This window comes from Maylandia zebra, linkage group LG15 (genome assembly GCF_041146795.1).
Source record: "Maylandia zebra isolate NMK-2024a linkage group LG15, Mzebra_GT3a, whole genome shotgun sequence".
In the NCBI taxonomy this organism is placed as follows: Eukaryota; Metazoa; Chordata; class Actinopteri; order Cichliformes; family Cichlidae; genus Maylandia; species Maylandia zebra.
The window spans coordinates 9,177,277-9,199,656 of record NC_135181.1 but is presented as its reverse complement, the minus strand read 5'-3'; the positions used below and the strand labels follow the sequence as shown (position 1 = coordinate 9,199,656).

The 22,380-nt window shown below is 38.0% G+C and overlaps 1 protein-coding gene across 1 annotated transcript in view; it reads right to left on the bottom strand.

Moving 5' to 3' along the window:
* Nucleotides 1-442: 442 nt before the first annotated feature.
* LOC112436027 (uncharacterized) overlaps nt 443-22,380 on the bottom strand; it is a 32,735-nt gene continuing 10,797 nt past the window's right edge. Inside the window, exon 6 of the mRNA XM_024805216.2 lies at nt 443-530. Within this exon, the coding sequence (XP_024660984.1) occupies nt 443-530 (88 nt within the window). The remainder of the gene's footprint in view (nt 531-22,380) is intronic.

Below are 22,380 nucleotides of genomic sequence, written 5' to 3'. Positions count from 1 at the left end.
ATTATTTTTATTATTATGCTTTTACTTAATTCCTTATTTGTGTTCCTTTCTGTTCTAGTCTTACATTTATCCTTTGCCTTTCTTTGCTCATCCCACTGTTCAGCAATGTCTCACTTCCTGTTTTATTTTGGCGGCTGTTGCATTCTGTGCCATGTGTTGAGTTCCACTTCCATTGTCATGTACAAATAAAACCTCAAAGACGGTCAGGTATTGCGTGGCTTCCTAGGGCACACATATGTCTGTGAAGGTTCTCAGTCATCCAGGTCATCGTAGTCAAAGGAGCTTGCAAAGAAAAGCGTCTGGACTTCTTTAAGTTGCTTAAGTTGTTTCACCTCTCATCGCCTCAGATGAGAGGTGAAACGTCTTCAAGCAACTTAAATTCAATTCAATTCAATTCAATTCAATTTTATTTATATAGCGCCAAATCACAACATAAGTCGCCTCAAGGCGCTTCAAAGAAGAAGTCCAGAGGCTTTTCTTTGCAAGCTCCTTTGACTAGGGCACACATAGGCACAAGAATAGGCGAGTGCCTAGAGGAAGACAGAGAAAAGACCCACACATGCACACACACTAACAGAAAGAGAGAAAACAACAAAGAGAAACAAAATTTTAAAAAAGCAGGCCAGCGTGAGATACTCCGGGACATCCCCCCATCTGTGTTGCCCCCTATGTTACCTCTCTTCTTGTTATCTTGTGTATACATCACCTGAGTCTCCCTTTGTCTTTTGTTGTGTTGTCTGCATTTCTGTGGGTTTCCTTTGTGTTCCCTGAGATTTCTGGTATTTGGAGTCCCTGACGCTGTTCTGTAAATGTCTGGAAATCTTTTGCATATATCTTCATATCTTTTAACTAAGCTTAAAAAGCAGATTTTTGAGTCTAACTGTTGCATTAGTTAGACAGAAAAATATAACATTTAGATTTTGTATCCAAAGATCATACTTTCTATTCCCTACGATTCTAGTCCATATTTTAAAGCCTTAGTTACTTATTAATTCACATATAAATTGTATTGTTATAGACTAAGCTACCCAGCAACACATAATTAAAATCAACTGCAGCTGCAACATTAGTGAAGCCATAATTATGATCATGTATTTGAACAAATGTCATTCTACATAATGAGCATGTGTACTTTCTGTACCTTAAATACACCGAACAGACATAACATTATGATTACTGAAAGGTAAAGTTAATAGCACTGATTATCGCTTCATCGTGGTTAGGGGGTGGGATATATTAGAGAGCAAGAGAAATGTTGTCCTCAAAGTCGTATGTATTAGAAGCAGGAAATATGAGTAGCTGTTAGGATTTAAACAAATTTGCCAGAGGCTAAATTTTAATGGCTAGAAGACTGGGCTGGAGCGTTTTCAAAACTGCAGCTCTTGTGGGGTGTTCCCAAGTCTGCAGTGGTCAGTATCTATCTAAAGGTGATCCTATGAAGGGACAGCAGTGACCCAGGGACAGGATCATGGGTGGCCAAGGCTCACTGATACACATGGGGAACAAAGACAGGTCTGTGTGGCCAGATACAACACACGAGCTATAGCTCAAACTGCCAAAAAAGTTAATGCTGGTTCTGATAGAAAGGTGTCAGAATACAAAGGTCATTGCAGTTTGGGGATGCATATCTGCAGGCCAGTCAGGATGCTTATGCTGACCCCTGTCCACTGCCCAAAGCACCAACAGTAGCTAAGAGTACATCAGAACTGGACTGCAGTGCAAAGGAAGAAGCTGGACTGATGAATGATGTTTTGTTTTACATTATGTGGCCGAGTGCATGTGCGTTGCTTACATCGGGAACCATGATGCACTATGGGAAGAAGGCAAGCCGGTGGAGACACAGTTTGGGCAATGTTCTACTGGAAAACTTGGAGTCCATGCCTTGACAGGCCAGGGCTCTTTTGGCAGCAAAAGAAGGACCAATATGATATCATAATGTAATAACAGTCTACAGACATACATTTTAGACTAATTAGTGACTCTAAATTGGCTGTCGGTTTCAATATGAGCATGAATGGTTGTCTATCTCTGTGTCAGTCCTATTCAGACTGGTAGCCTGTCCTGTGTATACCGCGTCTCTCACTGCATGACAGCTGGGATAAGCTCCAGTACCTCTATGATCCTGAATTTGATAAGCAGAAGAAAATGGACGGATGAATTTAAGAAAAGGCAGAAGAAATGAACTGGTAAGAGTTATTATTTTACACATTTTACTGTGCCTAAGTTAAAACTAGAACCATAACTATCAGAGCCATAACAAAAGCATCCATCTGCAGGTATATCGCCTTGACAGTGGCTCACAAATCAAATGAGATAAGGTTTGTGTCTCAGTTTAATTTTTTGTTGTTGTTGTTGTTGTTTATTTGGCAGTCTTTCAAAGAAGACCTTCGGGTAGCACTCTGTGGAGTTCCTTAATTTACTTTCGTCTCAGTAAGTGAACCTGAGAAGACATTTGAGTCCCTTAAAGGGGACACCAATTAAATCATTCTTGATGGTTTATTGTTTACTACAAAATCTTTTTTTTTAATTATTATTTTACAGTTGACATCAGTGGTACAGCTTCCTCAATTATGTCTGTAGGTTTTAACGTCAAATTTAAAAATATAAATTTGTAATTCTTTTTCATAAAACATAATCTGATAATCTCAGGCAAAGTAAAGAACTGAATCAAATCAAAATACAGAAAGTGCGACACTTGCCTAAAGTGGGTTAGATAATTGATGCGCTTGTGGTAAATGTTCTAAATGTTTGTTACTATTATTCATAGTTGAAACAATAAAAAAAATAGTTAAGTAAGTTGTAGTAAGTTTATACCGAAATAGATGTTTGGTTTATGGCCACTTATGTACTTTCTTGCGTTTGCCAGATCGGTCTTTGGAAATTTTCAGTAAATCAATATCTAAATATAAATACACAGCATCACTTTTCAAAGTACAAGATTTTTAGTAGCGCCTTCTGACATCCGTTCATCCTCTAAGGCTTTTCGACCAATCATATTTCAGCAGACTTTGCTTGCATGCAGGTAAACATTTCACTTGGAGAGTTTTAGCCAAAATTCAGTTTCAGAACCTCTGGCTATTGTCTGATGAGTATTTTGCATTTCTTTTTTTCTTTATTTAAATTTATCTGCATTAAAAACATTAACTGGAGTTGAAGATATTCACTGGTTACATCAGAAACATAAAAATACTGGTCACTGTCCCCAGAGGCTAAGCCATCAGACCGGTCGATGTATCCATCTACAGTCTCACCACTGCTGGTGTGTCCTCCAATGTCACAATGGCATTAATTAGTGCAGAAGCACAAGCTCACAAAGAAAACTTTCCTTTTTGGTGGCAGGCATGATTAGGCCACAATTTGTCAACTACTTGTTATGCTTTTTTATGTAATATATAGCCTGCACAAATGCACACCCATGCCATAATGTTGTTTTAAATAGCTACTTTGCTATTGATAATTCATCATTCTACTAAATCACAGCAAAAAATGTAAATGACAAAAAGCAACAACTGTTATTTGGAAGCAGATTAATTGCAGTCCATTAAAGGCCTCCATGCTCGAGTAGGGTGACAAATGGACCTATTAGGCACTAATTAGGCTTAGATTAAGTCAAAGGGAAGTTGTGACAGAGTGATGGTTGCACTTCTACTGTGAGAAGAAACAAAGTGCATAACTAGTTATGTATGTATATGTATATTTTCAGGCCTCAGTGCTTGTTTTATGTCCATCATAAATACAAATGTTTCCAAACATACCAGGGAGGTCACATGATAACACTAAGCTCCACCACAATCACTGATATGTTTTTCTGTGCCTTGGTTGAACCTTGTTCATTTCACAAGTTGAATAACTACGCGGACGTGTGAAGGGTGTACTACGAAGCAAGATTAATGGGTTAGTGGGCTACGTTGAGCTTGAAATAGCAGTTTTTTGAGTAGTGAAAGTGACTCTTTTTTATGTAAATCAATATGGTAACTTATGCTGAACACAAAACCTGGTCATTAGCAAAGTAATGATCAGAGTTTCAGCTTAAAATCATCTAGAGCATCGTGCTTTCACTCACTTTTATTTACAGTGTGCTTTAAGTGAAATAATCCTATAGATTATGCAGAGGACAAATCTGTTTTATATTTGCAAGTAGTTAAACCGGCTACAAGATGAATAAAGCCCAGCTGTAAAGTTACAGAGGCACAAACTGTGCATGGCATTGTCACTGGCATTTACAACTATTCATTTGGTAATGGAGAAAACGTAAACCAATTTTATACTAGAAAGGTGGTTTTTGCACTTAAATCTAGAAGCTTTAAATTTTTAGGGAACATAAAAAGCAAATAAATAAATAGAATAAAATTGTTATTTACCTTACTTGCTCTTTGAATTCATGGCTAACTCTTTTTTTAAAATGTAAATCCCCACATGCCCTACATCCCTTTTTTTTTAACTCAAGGTAAAAAAGTAGTGCTGACAATTAAGATTATTTATTTATTCTAAAGTTATTTAATGAAAGCATAGAAGAGTTTTTCTGGAATATACAACTGATGTTTTTACTTCTAATTTGGTTTTACCCTGACAGGATGATTCGGAACACTTTTGAAGTGTGGAAAAATGATCTTTTCTATTGCAGTACCTATGCCAAATGAGACTATTTAGAAATGTTTCTGCTGCTGAAGTGGTGCAGCTGTGCAGTGTGGTAAAGTGGCGTTGCCTTCAATGAGACTGCCTGCAGGAATTCATTATCTTGAAAGCTAGCGTGGCAAAGACCATGGGCAGGTGGTATGGGTAATTTCACATTTCTCCTGTGCCCTGTGAAGATGCCACTTTGTGTTACCTCTCTGCAGTGGAAGAGCACATTGGCAAGGTCTATCCAACTGTCCGTACATCTGAAATGAGCCAGTGTTGATAGCCATCTGATTAGACGAGGAGCTGAAGTCCACTGCAGTAATCAATCTTCACTTTTTAACTGTAACTCAGACCACAACCTTGTTACACCAACCACTTTACTGTTGGCTCTCTGGCTTCATAAAGAATTAAGATCACAAACTTGCAAACACAGTAAGACATGTCGTTGAAGGTATTACAATCACCTTTAATTTATAATCTCATGCTGCAGTTCCAACAGGCATCTGGAAAACATGTGGAGTGGTCTGAGCCATATTGATCTCATTTCTCAGCACTCGAACCATCTAACTGGGGTCACTGGACGCTAACCAGAAAGGACGCTCTTTTAACACTTTGTGTGTGAACTGATGTAAAAGAAACAGAAACTCAGAGCACTGGGTTGTGAAGAGTTACCCAGATGTAGAGCACTTAAAAATAGCTTAAATCTGCCATAGATCGTTATCTGAACCTTTATTTTACTTTATTTTCAAATATAGATATATTTTTGGGGTACTTGGTTGGTAGTATGTATTCATTATAAACTTTGGGTGAAAGCAGTGGAAGACTTTTGAGCATTCAGATGTTGCTTTTCACAAAATCAAAAAATACAGAATAGCATTCGCCTTAACATCCATCACAATGAAACCATATGACAGAAGCATTGTGACTCTTCCTTTTAAGTCAGTATAATAATCTTTATTTAATTTTACTAAGCCTGACTTTACATAGTTACATCTACTTTTACTGTATTTTAGTTTGCATTTTTATTGTGTTGTGTTTTGTTACAGATTGTGACTTTTTTTTAGGGGGGGGGGGGCCTTCATCAGGCAAAACATGTAAAAAAATGTTGTAACAGGGGAGGTTAAAGATTCAAACAGACACCCACTCAAACCTCTCACAACTAATTAGCTACTTTGATAACATGACTGGGTAACAAAAAGAGCACCCAGAGAGTCTGAGTCATGAGGGGAAACAATAGCATTTCCTAATGTAAAATTGGAAATAATTTGGGAAATTGATCATGCAGGATACATAATTATCATTATAAGATTGGGGTAATGGGAAATATCACTGTACACAAGGGATAACGCTGAAAAACAATACTCGATGGCTGTGATCTTCAGCCCCTGAGGCAGCATTCATCAAAAACAGACACAGTTGTGTAGAGAAGACCATTGGCTCAGCAGGACTTTTTAGTATTTACAGTTTGTTGCTATATTCATAAAAGAGTTAAAACGTTATCATCCAAAGAAGACTCGTATAAAAGATCCAGGTATAAGGTGGACTGAGGCAACATGGAAAACCCTTGCCTGTCATCTGGGAAATCAAAATTTGAATTTTACTTGGAAATCATGGATGGCACATGATCACAGCTAAGCAGGACAATGATTATCTGCCTTTTTATCAGCACACTGGTAAAACCCTAGCATCCAGGATGTGGCTGCATTAGTACTTATTACATGCCAAGACCCCTGTAAACCTGAATGATACATTTAGGTTTTGGAGCAACCTGCGCTACCATCCAGTCTTTTACATTAATGGCCTTGTGCACAGCAACAGTCAATAAAAGTAAGCTACAAGTAAAGCTTATTATACTTTAACTACGTGATGGACTGCATCCCTGTGGAAACGGGAAATGTGGTTCTTGCTTTTTTTGGCTGTCCATAAAATGGATTTCACAGCAGAGACACTCACAGTTTTCCTTAAATGGTAACCTAAACATCATGTCAACCGTACTGTCATGTTAGATGAACTCAATCAATCCCACTCAAGCCCCTCCCCATCTCATCCAAAGAAAGTCTTCTTTGTGGATTTGTTGCACTTTTCCTGTATTTATTTCTGATTGTACCCAGGTGCGGCATACAGTAGAGTGTGCTCTGAACACCAACCATCTGTGCCACAGAGGAGTCACTAATTTGCCCTTAATGGGGAATTTAATTTCATATAAATTGAATTATTTATATTGCCTCTCACACATACAACAATATGAAGGCTTTGCAGAGCACAGCAGTGCTTTACTGGTACCGAGATAAAGTTAAATGTTCTGTTGACTGCAGTTTTATTTGTGTTCTGCTTTTATATCTTGTACAAATCAGCAGATGCAAAAACAAGATCAATGAAATTAACGGTTGTAAAACACTGCCCTGCCAACAACAGATATGAGACAGCAAAGTAAACTCACACAGACCAGTGTTAGAGTAAGGTAAACTACGAGCAGATTTTTCACAGTCAAATAAAAAAAATGAATTTTAGTCATGACTTAAAAAAATAATTTAACACAAGAAAAATGTATTCACTGTATATATATTTCTAGTGAAACTCAGCCAGTTAAAATCTAACCTCAAGCAGTGAAATGGAAAATGGCAAGCTCAGTTTCTCATTAGCAAGGTGTCCTTTCCGTACTTAATGGATATGTAAATAAGGAGCGGTGTGGAGGAAGAGCGTTAAAATAAAAATAAAATGATAACAATCAGAGGGAGCAACAGAAATTGTTTTCTCAGTGCTGTGTCACTGTTTGTTATAGCGTAATACTGCAGGCTGTAATTGAAAACTTTATAACATGCAACGACAGGTCACAGTCTCATCAGCTGTAGCTTTTAAAGTTAGGTCCAGTAAAATGTACTTCATGTATATTTTTTCTGCAACTATGTGTTATTTTTCTAGTGAATATTCACATACATTTGGGGATATAGATTCAAGAAAAAAACAGTGACTAGTTACTTGTATACATAATTATCAAAATGATTTTTTCAAATATTCTACCATCTTGAAATCAATACAAGCTGCTGATAAAGAGCCTCTTTCAAACCTGCATGCTTCTTTTCCTTGGATTAGTGGATCTGATTTGTGCAGCCTATGTATTCCTTCTAAAACAAGGTCAGTTGTTCTTGACTGATCAATAAGGATCGTCAATAGAAGAAATAGCAGCATAACCCATAAGACAAGAAATGATATGTTGACTAAAATTGATAATAATTGGTTTCTGAGGTCTGGTAAAGAATAAATTAAGCAAGGTGTTATGGGTATAGTGTTGGGATCTGTGCCATATAAAACGCTGAGCCTTTAGGGGAAGTCCAGCATATTAAATATGGGAAAAGCATGAATAAATGCTGTGGAGTATTTAATGTAAACAACTTAATAGCAGGTAAGAAGTATCTAAATCATGTGTCCTGATAACCCCAAGTGAGTGTTAGGGGTCAAAGAGTAAGCACTGGCCTGTGTGTTTGTGGATTTCCAGTAAACTGCAATGTTCTGTTCTCCTCAATGAGCACAGCACCATCCAGGAATAGCAGTCCAGCTTCCTTTGTATCCTCCCTGGTGAACTTGATGCGTTTGTCCACAGAGTAGATGTGTTAGTGGAAAGCCTCTACTTCTTGGGTTTTGATTTTGGCCCAGCATAGCCAATGGATCAGGTACATGGATGACAGCTGGGTCAAATAAAAACCTGAGAAGAAATCCTAATAGCCCATGGCTCAGTTATGGTGACAGAATAGGTCAGAACCAACAGCCATAAACAGTATAAAAGATGGACGTAGCTTCCACCGCCAGGAGATGACACCTGTGCCTGGGTCTTCTGATCCTGTGGCAGTCAGTGGAAACAGATTTTAAGTTTAAGCCCGCAAAGAAGATACATTAAGGGGTAAACAGTGACCTTTATATCTTGTTTCCATGTATGAAAAAAGAGGCAACAAGGAAGGCTTTGATGAATATTATCTACTTCAAGCAAATCAGCAGTTAAATAATCAAAGTTGTTTGGCAGAGTACAGTTCAAATTTGTGATGTGTGTGCCGAGTAATATTCAAGGCAATTAAAAAGGCCATACTTTCCACTCATATGGCTAAATGGCATTTCCCAATTGGTTTTATGACTGCAGTCAACACTGAGGACTAGCCATTATTCTGAATGCCACATTTGTCGGGCATGGAGGTTATAACAGCTCTGATCAAGTGGACTTCTCACTTAAACAGACTGCAGAATGTTGCTTGCAACCATAAATCTTGCCATTAATCAATAACGGATTTATTTTGCATCTCAAACAAGGACATAATGTCAGCAGACGCTCACTTGCCAAAAACTACTCGTCACATTAAAACAACTGTGCTGTTGTGATTGCAAAGGACGCTTGTTTATGCTTACTTAATGAAACACTGTTAGTGAGAGAGAGCGAGAGCAAAAGGTCAAAGGGCAGAGTACATGCTTGGAAAGTTTCCCATCTACTTGAGGGTTGTCTTATTGCCATTAACAAGGTAGACTGAAATGGCATTTTAGATAGAGGTGAGTGTCTTTCTGAAAAGCCTTGCACCTTCTTTGAGGACTGGCACTGTCTCAGGGACAGAAGGGCATGTTGCCTGTTGTTGCATGTGCAGAGTAATGCCCGTCTTCCAATCTCTCAGGACTGCAAACTACTGAGAGGCTATCTCCCGTAAAGTAGGGGCATGACGGGCAGGCCTGTAAATGCCTGTGAATCACTCCATCATAAATCTCTGAACTTCACAGGAGCGAAAGAAGATGAGGCACTATCTCATGAGTGACATGTCAATTATCCCACCCTCCCACCTCCACCTGTTTTATATGTGGCCACTAGTCATAAACACTGCCGACCAGCTCCTATCTCAGACATCTTGAGTTTGGGACTAAATCCTTTTTCAGCAGCAGGCGGAGACATGATTGATGTACAGTCCACCCCTCCTCATCACCTGGGACAGGATCACTCTTCATGTGAATGATATAGCCAATCTGTTTGTAATATTCATCACTTTAGCGTTGAAGCTGGATATTCTGTTAAATTGGTAAACCTGGGAGTTGCCTGCCACTTGCTTTTCCTCAACTTACAGACGGCCGTGTTCAATTAAAGGTCATTTTTAAACATTTACAGTTTTTTTTAACACGCATAGAGGCCAGACACGTTTATAATGACCATGAAGGCAGCATCACGGTCGGTCAGCAACACGCCACCGCATCAAAACTGCACCCATCTAAAGGATGTTTTAAAAAATTGCTGCTGTTTGCAGTTTGCTGTTGGTATATGAGATGCTTAGCTGTCATTTTGTTTGCAATGCTGACAAGGGAAATGAAATTCACCAAGGGGAAATTTAGTGACTTAATACTTTACCTGCTCAGCCTTGCCAAACAAAACTCGTGGTGTTCATTTCTGGTGCAGTTTATGAGCGGCACCACCCAACCCGTTTAAGAGAAGTGGAATTTGGCACCTATTTGTGATGTGTCACTTCCAACAAAGAGTTCTTGTTAGAGGTAAGAAAAAAGAATATTAGGAAGAGTAAATCTTCACTTTATGTCTGGTAAAAGAATGTCTAGTTAATATTAATGACCTCAGAAGCAGCTGTTTGATGTTATTGATTGACATTGTGTGATGTCCTGTGGCTGTGACATGACTTACTGCTAGGAGGAGGAGGTAGAAGAGGAAGTATAATTAATATGTGGATGATCGTATATTTTATCCATGGATGTATGTTCCAGCTGAGACAGTAATCAATGGCTTAGGCAGAGGCGTCATATATTATAGGGCAATCGATATCCTGATTCAGTCACTATCAGATGTAGATATTGTCAAGAGATGGATTCACAAGCATACAGATACCATTGGACTGCATATTTTATCAATGTTTCTTTTTATTACATGATCCAGGAAATACCATTTCCTAACCTGTCATTCATTTAACGGATGCACAGCATCCAGCCCGATATCCTAAACACCCAGGCATAGTCAGGCTATAGTCAGCATTAGTCACAGGCCCAGGTTGACAGAGAAAGAAGTCATCTGTATTCCCAAATGCTTTTACGAGAGTGAAATTTAATACCAAGACACTGGAGCACCTATAACCTTGTCACTGGGATACAAATATGTCGTAAAGTTTGATAAGAGGCTTTCTGAAGTCTGTCAAATGTAATTGCAGGATATGGGAGCACATTTACGCAGAGTAGAAAAGAGATAAATAATCCTATTAACTTTTAGACATCGACTGTCTCTTTTTGGAGGGTTTGAATATTACTGCATTATCCATTATGTTTGTATTTGTTGCTCTTTCATTTGATAGTAATAGTATATAAAAAAAACTTTGGATACTTTGGAGAATTAGTTGGACAAGTAAGAGATTTCTAGGTTGAAAAATAGGTGCCATGACCTGTTTTTCACACATCGCACACGACACACAAACAACACGTCATATCAGTAATGCCAGGATGACACGTACAGAAGATCACTGCTTAGCCCCAAGGTCAGGCCTTAGCCTTGAGTCACCTCACCTGCCTCACCCCCCAACTATCGACTTTAATTCTTCTGCCATGAACCCTGATTGGAGACCAAACTGTCACCGCATTTTACTCCAACCCACAATTCAGGAAATTGCCAGAAACGGTTATGACCACAGATGATGCTGACCCACTGTCTGTAATCTTGGGACTGTCCATACTGTGGGTTTAGAAAATATTGAATTTTTACTAAATTGAAGGAAAAACAGGATTTTCTGTATATGCAACTGCATGAATTATTCTGAGGAAATGTTTTCTTTCTGTTCTACAAGAAATGCACTGAGATAATGATGCTGAAAACGGCATGTCGGAAGCTGAACAGGCATGCTTGCTTTTTCTTTCCTCGGTGTGCATGGTTACTTTTCAAAGAACATGGGGTCACCACTTAAGTCCTGTGACCTGCATGTCTGAGAACATCTAGGAAGACAAATGAACAACTGCGTAACCCTGACATCAGTCAGTTAACATTTGTTAGTGTCGTTGATCCCACATTCATTGATTAAATCACATCGTCTCTTCAGGGACCCTCTGAACATCAGCCACTTACTTCAAGAGTTGTGGTTAGAAAAACGTCCCCTCCCTTGCATTTATCCCCATATCTATCTATGTTTCTGTTTGTTGTCTTTACGTTTTTTCTTCCATGATTCATTTGGTATTAAATTTGGCTTGTTATCAGAGGTTAAAGTGGGATGTGGCACATGGGGGAACCAGAACATGTAACAGTGCAATGTGGGGGAAAAGATTTACTTAGAAAAAAGTCACATATTAATTTGTTAGAAGCTACATGGCTGATGTATAAAGCCTAGACACTATAAAGCAAGTGTAAAAGGTAGAATTCGGTGAGTTAAAAAAAATGGGGGACTGTGTATGAAAATGGATGTAATTCCATTTTCATACTGCTTTTGTTAAATTTATAGCTGAGGTGTGGTCGTGTACAGAGGCAAACCAATAAAAACATGTATGCCCACATACATACAACAGTGCTTTCATTATTGAGGTATAAGCTCCCTTCTTCCCTTATACATGCTTATTTTGAGGTTTGTTATATGAAATTAAGGTTCAAGCTCTTATGTCAGTGTTGGTGAATATTAGATTTAGTTTCATATAATATGTTAGAGAAAAGAAAGTGGAAAAACAGCAGAAATATAAAAAAAATGTAGAAATGTAGAAATTCAGGTAGTTAATTTAATCAGCACCATTACCTGCTATGCCTAATGTGACCTAACATCGAGCATGAAGACCACATCCGATCCAACAGAGTGCATAAGGCAAACTTAACCACAGCACGGCAAGCTAACTGTTTTAGCCCGCATTAAGCTGTAACACACTTTCTTCTGCAGTATTTTCATGCAACCTCTAAATACCACAAAATTAGTATCCTTGAATTTGTTTTACAACACATTTTACAAAAACATAACAACACACAATATGTGGACCCAACATTGTATTTAAAAACCTACAATGAGTTAGACTAAGTAGGACTTAAATTTCCAGTTTCCCGTCTCCTTCATTTCATGACGTTTCACATGCTGAACAGTCCTTACCTTTGAAAATAAACTCTCCTCACTTTCTTAAGTCTTTCTCCATCTCTGAGTGAGGCACATTAGCATACTGTACATTTAGCTAGCAGACACATTTTGTAATAAGCTGTACAGAAACTGTTTGTCTGTTTGTTAAACCGCTTAAAACGTTATCACTGAAATTACATGACCCTAAAAAACTAAAAAAACAAAACCCTACCTTACTGAGTTTATGTTTACTTCAGTTCTGTAACGCTAGCTAGATGCTGAAGTAGCTAGCTAGATGCTGAAGTAGCTAGCTAACGGCAACTTTTTTTTTTACATCTACACCTTGAATGTATCACAGGGATGAGAAGAATAGGGGATGCGCTGATGACACAGGCCATCGGGTACCTATTTTCATGATACTGAGCAAGTATCTCCATCCCATGACTGGAAATAATGAAAGATTCATTTAAATGAACTTATTCAACCTTAATACGTGTTAGCCTTTCTTTCTAGTCTTTCAGATTTAACTTTTCGCTCTTTCACTGTCTGCTAACTTTGTCTGCTTGTTATTTGTTCTGGTCAAGTAGCATGCAGTCCAAGCAGCAGAACTGGGATTTGGAGTGAGGTTGATGAGAATGGCAAACATTATGCACGGTGGCATGGTGGTTAGCACTATTGCCTCACAGCAAGAGTTTAATTCCAGCATCAGGCCGGGGTCTTTCTGTGTGGAGTTTGCATGTTCTCCTCGTGTTTGCTTGGGTTCTTTCCAGGTACTCTGGCTTCCTCCCACAGTCCAACGACATACAATTAGTGGGGATAGGTTAATTGGTAACTCTAAATTGCCCATTGGTGTGAATCTGAGTGTGAATGGTTGTCTGTGTCTATGTGTTAGCCCTGCGACAGGCTGGCGATCTGTCCAGGGTGTACCCTGCTTCTCGCCCTAAGACAGCTGGGGTAGGCTCCAGCCCCCCGCAACCCTGAAAAGGATAAGCAGAAGAGAATGGATGGATAGACTTTATCAATACTTCTTATCAGCCCAAGTTTTCAGGTTTCTAGCTAACAGGATTGTTTTATTATCATTTAAATACTTGGATTTGACAAGTGTGCAAAAGCTCTACTGGTAGTTTGAGTTCATTGTTATGTAATGTGCAGCAACAGGAAAAACATGCCAACAGTGGTAAAAAGAACTGACAAGTTTGGGGCATCCAGTTCTGATGGACAGGACAACTGGTACTAGACTCAATTGCACCCAATTCATATTCATACTGAGCTCACTGCATGGAGCTGACAAGCCGGTGATAATAAAACTGATTATTACATTTTAAAAACTTTAAAAAAAAAAAAAAGAAAGAAAGAAAAAACTTAAAAAAGACTGCAAATCATTTGCAGGAGGCAAACGTAATCTCCTTTTTTCCTGGGTGTAATAAAGTCACATTTAATGACAGCTATCTCTGCATTCACAGTCCTAAATTTATCATTTCCAGTCACTGATTACTGAGTGTGATCAATAATTGCCCCCAGCTCAGTAGCTTCTAACAGACTGACTGCACCTGAATAAAACTGGAAGGCAAGGTTCCACATCAATAGCTGATTTTGTTGTCCCTCTCACTTTATGGATTCCCTCCACCCTCCCACACACATCCATGCACTCTCTTACTCAAGCAGGAGACACCATGCTGAGTCATTTGACATGGCAATCTTTCCTGAAGTATATCAGGACTGCCAAGCAGACAATGTCATATTGGGGAAGTCTGTTCCACTCATTCAATCATTTAACAGTTTCACATTTTTCTATTTTCTATTTACGCTTGTTGCTGCAGAATGTGTGCTTTTTCAAATTAAATTATTTATTATTTATTTACTTATTTTATTTACTGTCTGGTAAAAAATGAAAATGCATATTTGATTAACATTTCTGGATGAAACAAAGAAGTTTTTACTGAATTTACAATGTGTGAGATTATTATATTATCTTATGCCACATTATACCCCTAATTAAAGATTGTGAAATCATTATGTAGTTTTAGTTTGCATTATTCTCCTGACCTAGAAGAAGGTGATAACTATTACATTTATTAAACTGATTTGTATTACATTAGACTGCTGATTTATTGTGAATGAATGATATTGTTTTATGATGCATGTTACTGCTGTTATAAGAAATATTGTTTTCAGAGAATCATGTCCTTATTTGTCTGATTAGAAAAGAACAGAACATACTGAACAGGAAGCCAAGGTCATAACTTAGGCTACGTTCACACTGCAGGCGAAAGCGCATCAAATCCGATTTTTTTGACCCTATGCGACCCATATCCGATCATGCTATGACAGTGTGAACGGCGCAAATCCGATATTTTCAAATCCGATCTGGGTCACTTTCATATGTGGTACTGAATCCGATACATATCCGATGTATTAGAAAGCGACTGCTGTTTGAACGGTCAAGTCGCATTAAATCCGCCTTTTACGTCACCGACACAAGACTGAAGCCAATTATCAGCGCCAGAGAAGCGCCCGAGAAGACATCGCGAACGCTTCCTGGCCATCCAGCGTAGATGTCAGTGAAACTGTTGGGAAGACAACGTAAACATTTTATTTGTACTGTATAATCTGCAGATTCTGACAGAAATCTGCAGCTATCCTTTGAAGCACCGCTCCTCTAAAACAGCAATAAGGATCATTATTAGGTTATTTACATTATTATGTAAATAACAAAATAACTTAAAGCAAAAATTGGGAAACGTGAAGTCCGAAGTCTTTATATTAAGGGCCATCAGTCAAACAATACTGTTGCTCTGGGTCTAAACAGAGCGCGTTGTGTGTGACATCTTCTTTTGCGCATGCGGGCCGCTTTGAGCATTCACACTAGAGCGCGTTTGCTGTCGCATTTCATTTGTAGTGTGAACGAGCAGACAAAAAAAATCGGATTTGATCAAAAAATCGGAATTGAGTATTAAGACCTGCAGTGTGAACGTAGCCTTAGGCTCACTGAAAGAGAGAAAGAATGTGGATGTTTAGGTTTTATGACTTTGGAGGGGGGCTGAAGCTATAAGAATGTGAGCAACGCTCAGACACGTCGAGATCAGGCGGACACCCTCCCGCGCTCATCTCCCCTCCGGATGGTTAATGCGCAAAAGTGTTGTATGGAATAATGAGAATTGTATGAAATAAAATGATTGTTGATTGAGCATTTATACACCGAGTGTTGTCCTTCCTTCAGCCCAAAGATGAAAGAATTGGGAGAATTCAACAAATGACAAAACCTTTTTAGATTATGAGAAACAACCTTTAGAAAGATAACACAAGTTCACCGTTATGACCTAGGTCATGGTGCCATCAGCTTAAGAACACAGTCTGAACAAAGCATAATAGAGGAAAAAAATCCTTTAATTACTTAATAATACCTAGAACTCGTCATTAAGAATCAGTGCCTAGAACTGATCACTGATAATTTATTTGTATAATATATCCCTTTAGGGCTTTTTGGATTTAAATTTGCAACTTTCAGTATTTGGGTTTTGCCACATTTTGAATTTAGAAGACAGAGTTGCTTTTTAGGGTGGGTGACAAAGATAAGGCCCGTGGGCCAGATTTGAGTCCAGTTAAGAAGACTGGAAAACAGTTAAGTTCCTGTTTTTTTTTTTTAATTATTATTCCACAGTAAATAAAAAATTCCAAAAACTGTATAATTTATAATTACAGGAAAGTCTATGCAAAGTCTATGAACTATCATTCATATCATTTTTCTGTAATTTTGCACATTTTTCATGTAGTTTCACCAGTCCGGTCCACTTAAGATCAAAGTGGGTTGCATATGTGGCCCTCCGTCTGTGGTTTAGGTTCCTCCTGTATTTTGATTATAGTTTAGATGTTTGAGTGAAGGTGTTTCATTTTATTCCACAGTGAATTTGATTCCTTTGTTATATTTTTAAAGCTTTGGTTTCTGTATTTCAGAGCAGATCAGTCTTAGGTTTATTAATCAAACTTCTCCCAGGTTCGTTCTGCATCATGTTGCGGTGTGAGTTCCTTTGAGTTTTGCGTTCTAGTTTGTGATTGGGTACGATTCTGTATTCATAGTTTTTCTTCATTCTTTATTACTTGATGGTTTATTTGTATGTAACTAGTATTGGTGCCATTATGCAGTTGATTTGTAACTGAGTGTTGCTTAAGGTTTCTGCGGTTTATTGGTGTTTAGATTCCTCCGTATTCCTTCAGGCCAGTGTAGTTTGTCTCTGTGCTTACGAGTTATCCTTTAAGCTGGTTCGTGTTTTATTATGGTAGTCAGTCTTCCTTCCTTTCCTGTGAATGTCTTGATTCTTTGCATTCATGTCTTGCTCTCCACAGCTGTCCCCACTTCCCTGATTACCCCATGGGCATAAATAGTCCTGCCTTCCCCTCACTCTTTGTCACAGCATCTGTTATTCTTCCCAGATTGTTTCTCCTCCATGTACCCCTGTGACGGTTTCGATTGTGGTTTGGACTTTTGCATCACCTTAATAAATGTCTGGCCTTTTGTTAACCCAGTCTGCTTTCCATCTCCTGGATTTCATGACAGAATGTCACTGTTCTCACTGTAAAAAGACAGTGCAACAGACAAGTTTTTTAGTTTAGAGCTTATGATGTGCAGGAAATGCTAACCACATAATAGTGGCCAAAGAACGGTACAATTGATGATTAGACTGGTTCCCTTTAAGCCTTACTTTTATTAAACAGTTCTGTTTTCCAGTGGAAAAAGAAAGCTAGATAAAGGGCTTTGTTTTCCCTGTGACTATTATTTTTCCTTCAAGTTTACAGTCTTTGCTACAGCACCTCAAATGGGGCAGAAATAGATACAAAAACTTATTTTGCAATATGAATACAAAATACTAATAGATTAAATCATAATTTTATTTTACAAATATGTAGTATCCAGTATAATTTGAAATATTGTCAGTATATGCATTTAATGATATCATAGATCTAATAAGAAAATGGAAAAGGAATCTTTCAGTTGGCGGTGTTGAAAGCTGCTCAATACTAGCTCATTAAGCAACAGTGGACAGTAGGCAGACTTGACCTCCACTTTCCTCTGAAAGCTTAATACCCAATCACGATCCTTCATCATCGTAGCACCATCCTGCTAGGATTTAACATTATTAATTTCTACAAAGTGAAGTGTTTTTTAACATGCTGATGATTTAAGACTCAGTTTTGAGTAAGGAATACACTGTCAGCGCAGAATTTTTGGATACAGTTATCTGAGGGTATTTGATGAGTGACTATAAATACTTATGATATAAAAAATTTAAAAAAAACAATGAAACTACCTTGTTTTGTTTGTGCCTGAGTGAGAACTGGGTCAGAAATAATGACTGGATATGAATTTATTGCTGTTTCTTGTGATTAAACTACATTTTATTTTATTTTTTTTTAAATTTCTATTTTAAAAATTTTTTTTTCACAAATCATGGTCACAATACATAATGAATGCCATTATACAAAAAAAAAAAGAGAAACCCCCCCTCCCTCCCCACCCGAGGCTCATGTAAAGAGAAACAGAACAAAACAAACAAAAAATGTATGTCACACATCTGGAAAATACGCTTTTATATAGTCAATAAATGGGTTCCAAGTCGCACGTTCCAAAGCACCTCCTTTAACCATATGAAGGAGCCTTATCAGACTTCCAGTGGAATAGAATAAGTCTATGGGCAAGCAATGTAGCAAACGCTATGGCATTTTCCTGAGATTTACTAATTTTGTATTGAGATGGCATAACTCCAAAAATGCCAATGCGGAAATCAAGCACTAAATTCTGCGCACTGATATGAGATAATGCTTTAAATATATTTCCCCAGTAATTATCCAGGTTCGGACAAGACCACATCATGTGACCCTCATTTGCTGGATTATGTCCACACCTGGGACAGGCAGGATCGGCTTCTGGGAAAATTTTTGAAAGCCTTTCTCTTGTATAATGAAGACGATGAAGAATTTTAAACTGAATTAAACCATGGCGAATGCAAAGGGAGGAAGTATGTATACGATTCAAACAAGATCTCCACTCATCATCAGATAAATCCACCCCAATGTCTTTTTCCCAATTATTTTTAGTTTTTTCCCAAGTAATAGGCCTTAAGCTCTGTATCAGTTTGTATATGACGGAGATTCTCCTTTTGCCAAAAGGATCCATTTCCAAAATGGTATCCACTTGATTTTTAGGAGGTAGGTAGGGGAAAGAAGGAAACAATGTTTTTGCAAAACTTCTTATTTGCAGGTATCTAAACATATGTGAGGTTGGTATATTGTAATCTCTCATCAGAGCGTCAAAGGTGTTAAAAGTTTCTCCTGAAAATAAATTGTAAAAAAACTTCAAACCATTATTATGCCAAATTTGGAATGCTTTATCTGAAATGGATGGCAAAAAAAAGGGTTAAAAGCAACAGGGAAAAAATTACTAACCTGTTGCAAACAGAAGTGCCTTCTGAATTGAAGCCATATTTTAATAGATGTTCTTACAACTGGATTTGTTATTTTCTGTTTTTGATTTAGAGCTAGGGATGAGGTTAGGAGGGGAAGTGGATTAGACATCAGTTCCATTTTTACCCAAGCCTCACCCTCGCTGTTCTCATAAACATATTTCCAGTGCAATAATTTGGTGATATTAGCCGCCCAGTAGTAAAAGATAAAATTTGGCAACCCTAGCCCACCAGACTCTTTTTGTACTTCCAAATATGTTTTTTCTATTCTATAAACTACATTTTAAAAAATATTTATTTGAGTTGGTACATAATTGCTGATTGCAGACCTGGTGACTTTTTTTTTACAATAACTTTATTATCACCTTAGAAAGTCACCATCAGTGTATTTTGTTTTCTTGTACACTTTTTAGACAAAAGTAGGAGTAAAGCTTTCAATAAACCTAAAACACTATTTTGCATATAGTACTGCGTTCTGTGAGAAGCAGGAAAAAATCAACCGAAAAAAAGCACAGTATGTCACAGGCTGGGTCTCTGACCCAGCGCTCTGAGTTCATGTTTGTATTTGTCTCATTTTGTTATGTGATTTAGTTTGTGTTATTTCCTATCTGCCTTTAGTTTAGGCAGTTATTGTTCCTGGGTTTTCTATGTTTTGGGGTTTTGTATTTATTCATCACATATTAGGTCTGTTAAGTTGTGTTGTCATGTTTTAGTTTTAGTATTTCCTGTTTTATTCTGACAATGTCATGTGTTCTTTGTTTATTGTATTTAGCTTTCCTCTCCTGGTCCTGTCATTAGGTTTATGTCTGTCAGCTGTTTCCCCCATGTGTCTCCACCTCCCCTGATCACCTCATGTATGTATTTAAGCCCTTTGTTTTCTGCATGCCATTGTCAGGTCGTCTGCTCATCCATGTCTCATCTCCAGGTACCCATGTCAGTTCACTATGGTTAAGGTTTTTCATGTTTTGTTATTAGTTCACCCAGTTTAGGTTATTGTTTAGTTTTCACCGATGCCCTATTATTTTGTACCCTCGTTGCTAACCTCAATAAACGGCTTGTTTTGTTAATCCACACCACGTTTTGGTCTGCGTTTGAGTCCTCCTCTGCAACACATACGGTCTGCCCCAGTCAGACCGTGACACAGTACCTCCAGCCACCATACTTGTTGATGGTTCATTCCCCGTCTGTTTTCCAAAGTATTTGTATCAGAGAATCAATTTGAACCTGGTGACTTCCTTAAAATGAGAAAAAATACACATATTCAAAGTAACAACCTAGCTGCCTGTGCCCGAGAGAGGCAGAGGCTCTGGTTGGATTGAATTTGTGACCGGGAAATGAGACCGGCACGCAAACAGCAGAGGCGCCTGATTGGACGACAGATGGAATTAAGCCTTTTTCCCTGTCCTTTCTGAAGCTGTTTCTTTACTTCTCAGCTCAATACAACAAAGAATCAGTTCACCTCACCTACCTTTGTCCCATTTTTTGATTAAAAAAAATAAAATGAAGCGATGATTACAAAGCATGTGTGATGAGAAGCATCATTAAGAATACTTTCGTTTTGTCCTTCGTATGTCCTTTGTAACATACAATAAAAATAGCGTGACCTTGAAATTTGTCACTCAGTTTAGTGTTTCTGGAGAGAATCTATCTATTGATCCCTCTTCTACTTGATGAACATTGTAAATCTATATGTGGGTGTTGAAGGTCAGTAATGACATTTGACTGAATGACTATTTAATCTTTCACCTGCCTTCAGAATCATTTGGTCAGGCTACAATAAGACAGGCCATAAGTGTTTCAGTGACCTGCACTGTAGACTGATAGGAATCACAAAACCAGGTTTCATGTATAGCTTATCTCAACAAGGTCAATAAATTGTATGAAGGCTTTGTGGATTTTGTTTCGATTGCCTCTTAGAGAATCAGATGTTAGTTAATTGCCACAAAAGTATTTTTATAAGTTCATGCCATAATATACTTTCTCCTGTTGCAATCTAGAACAACACATTTGTCCAAATGACTCATGACAGATTACCTGTGAAATACCTTGAATTAAAGGTCCAAGCATGCTTTTTAATCATTTAGTGTTTGTTTGATTTAAAATCCAGTGTGGTGCTTTACATAGTCAAAACTAAATAACTGAATCAGTGACATGAGTCACAAAACCAGTTTTTTTTTGTAGCGTTTAACTGAACAAGGTCAATAAATCCTAACAAGACAATGCAGAGTATGCTTGGATTTTCTCTTGGGACGGTTTGTGATCAATTTTATATTTGATTTATTTTTCACAACATTATTTTCTAAGCTCGTGCTATAATTTACTCTCAACTTAAAATCTGCAATAATAACCGAAATGATTCATGGCAGGTTTCAGAATTATATTCCTAAGAGACCGCTGGATAAAGGTATTATTGCTACAGCTGCTAGCTTGACTTTATTATTTGTTGATGGTCTCTGACAACTAGATTGCTATTCCCATGAAAAGCTACTGAGTTGTTAAGTGAATATAGTGTCAATATCTCAAATAAATTATGTGATATCGTCTTCCCTCCCTTAAACGAGCTGTTACGTAAATGCGCAGGAGACCGCTAAACAAACAAAACCAAACCAGAAATTCTCCAGACTTCGTGCCACTTAACTTTGCTCATCAGAGTATGCTTGTAGCTCACATTCATAAAGCCAGGATGGTTTGCCACTTCATTTTACCCGTTAAAGTATGCTTGTAGGTCACATTCACAAAGGTAGCATGGTTTGGCACGTAATTTTACCCGTCAGAGTATGTTTCTAGCTCTTATTAACAAAGGTAAGATGATTTGCCACTGAATTCTAGCTGTAAAATTATGCTTCTAGCTCATATTCAGAAAGGTAGGATGGTTCGCCACTTAATTTTAGCTGTTAAAGTATGCTTGTACGTCACATTTACAAAGGTAGGATGGTTTGGCACTTAATTTTACCCGTCAGAGTATGTTTTTTAGCTTATATTCACAAAGGTAGGAAGATTCGCCGCTGAATTTCTTTTGCTTTCCTAACGATATGGTCAACAACCTGAAGGAGAGAATTCTTCAAATTGCAGATGAATATCCAACTGTGACAAACATTGTTCTGCATACAGGGTCAAACGATGTGTCCAAACAACAGTCGGAGGTTCTGAAACGGGACTTTACTGGATTATTAAATACTGTAAACTCTCTGAATGCAGCTGTATTCATCAGCGGACCTGTACCGCCGGTCAGAGGAGGAGACGAGAGATTCAGCAGGTTGTTTACA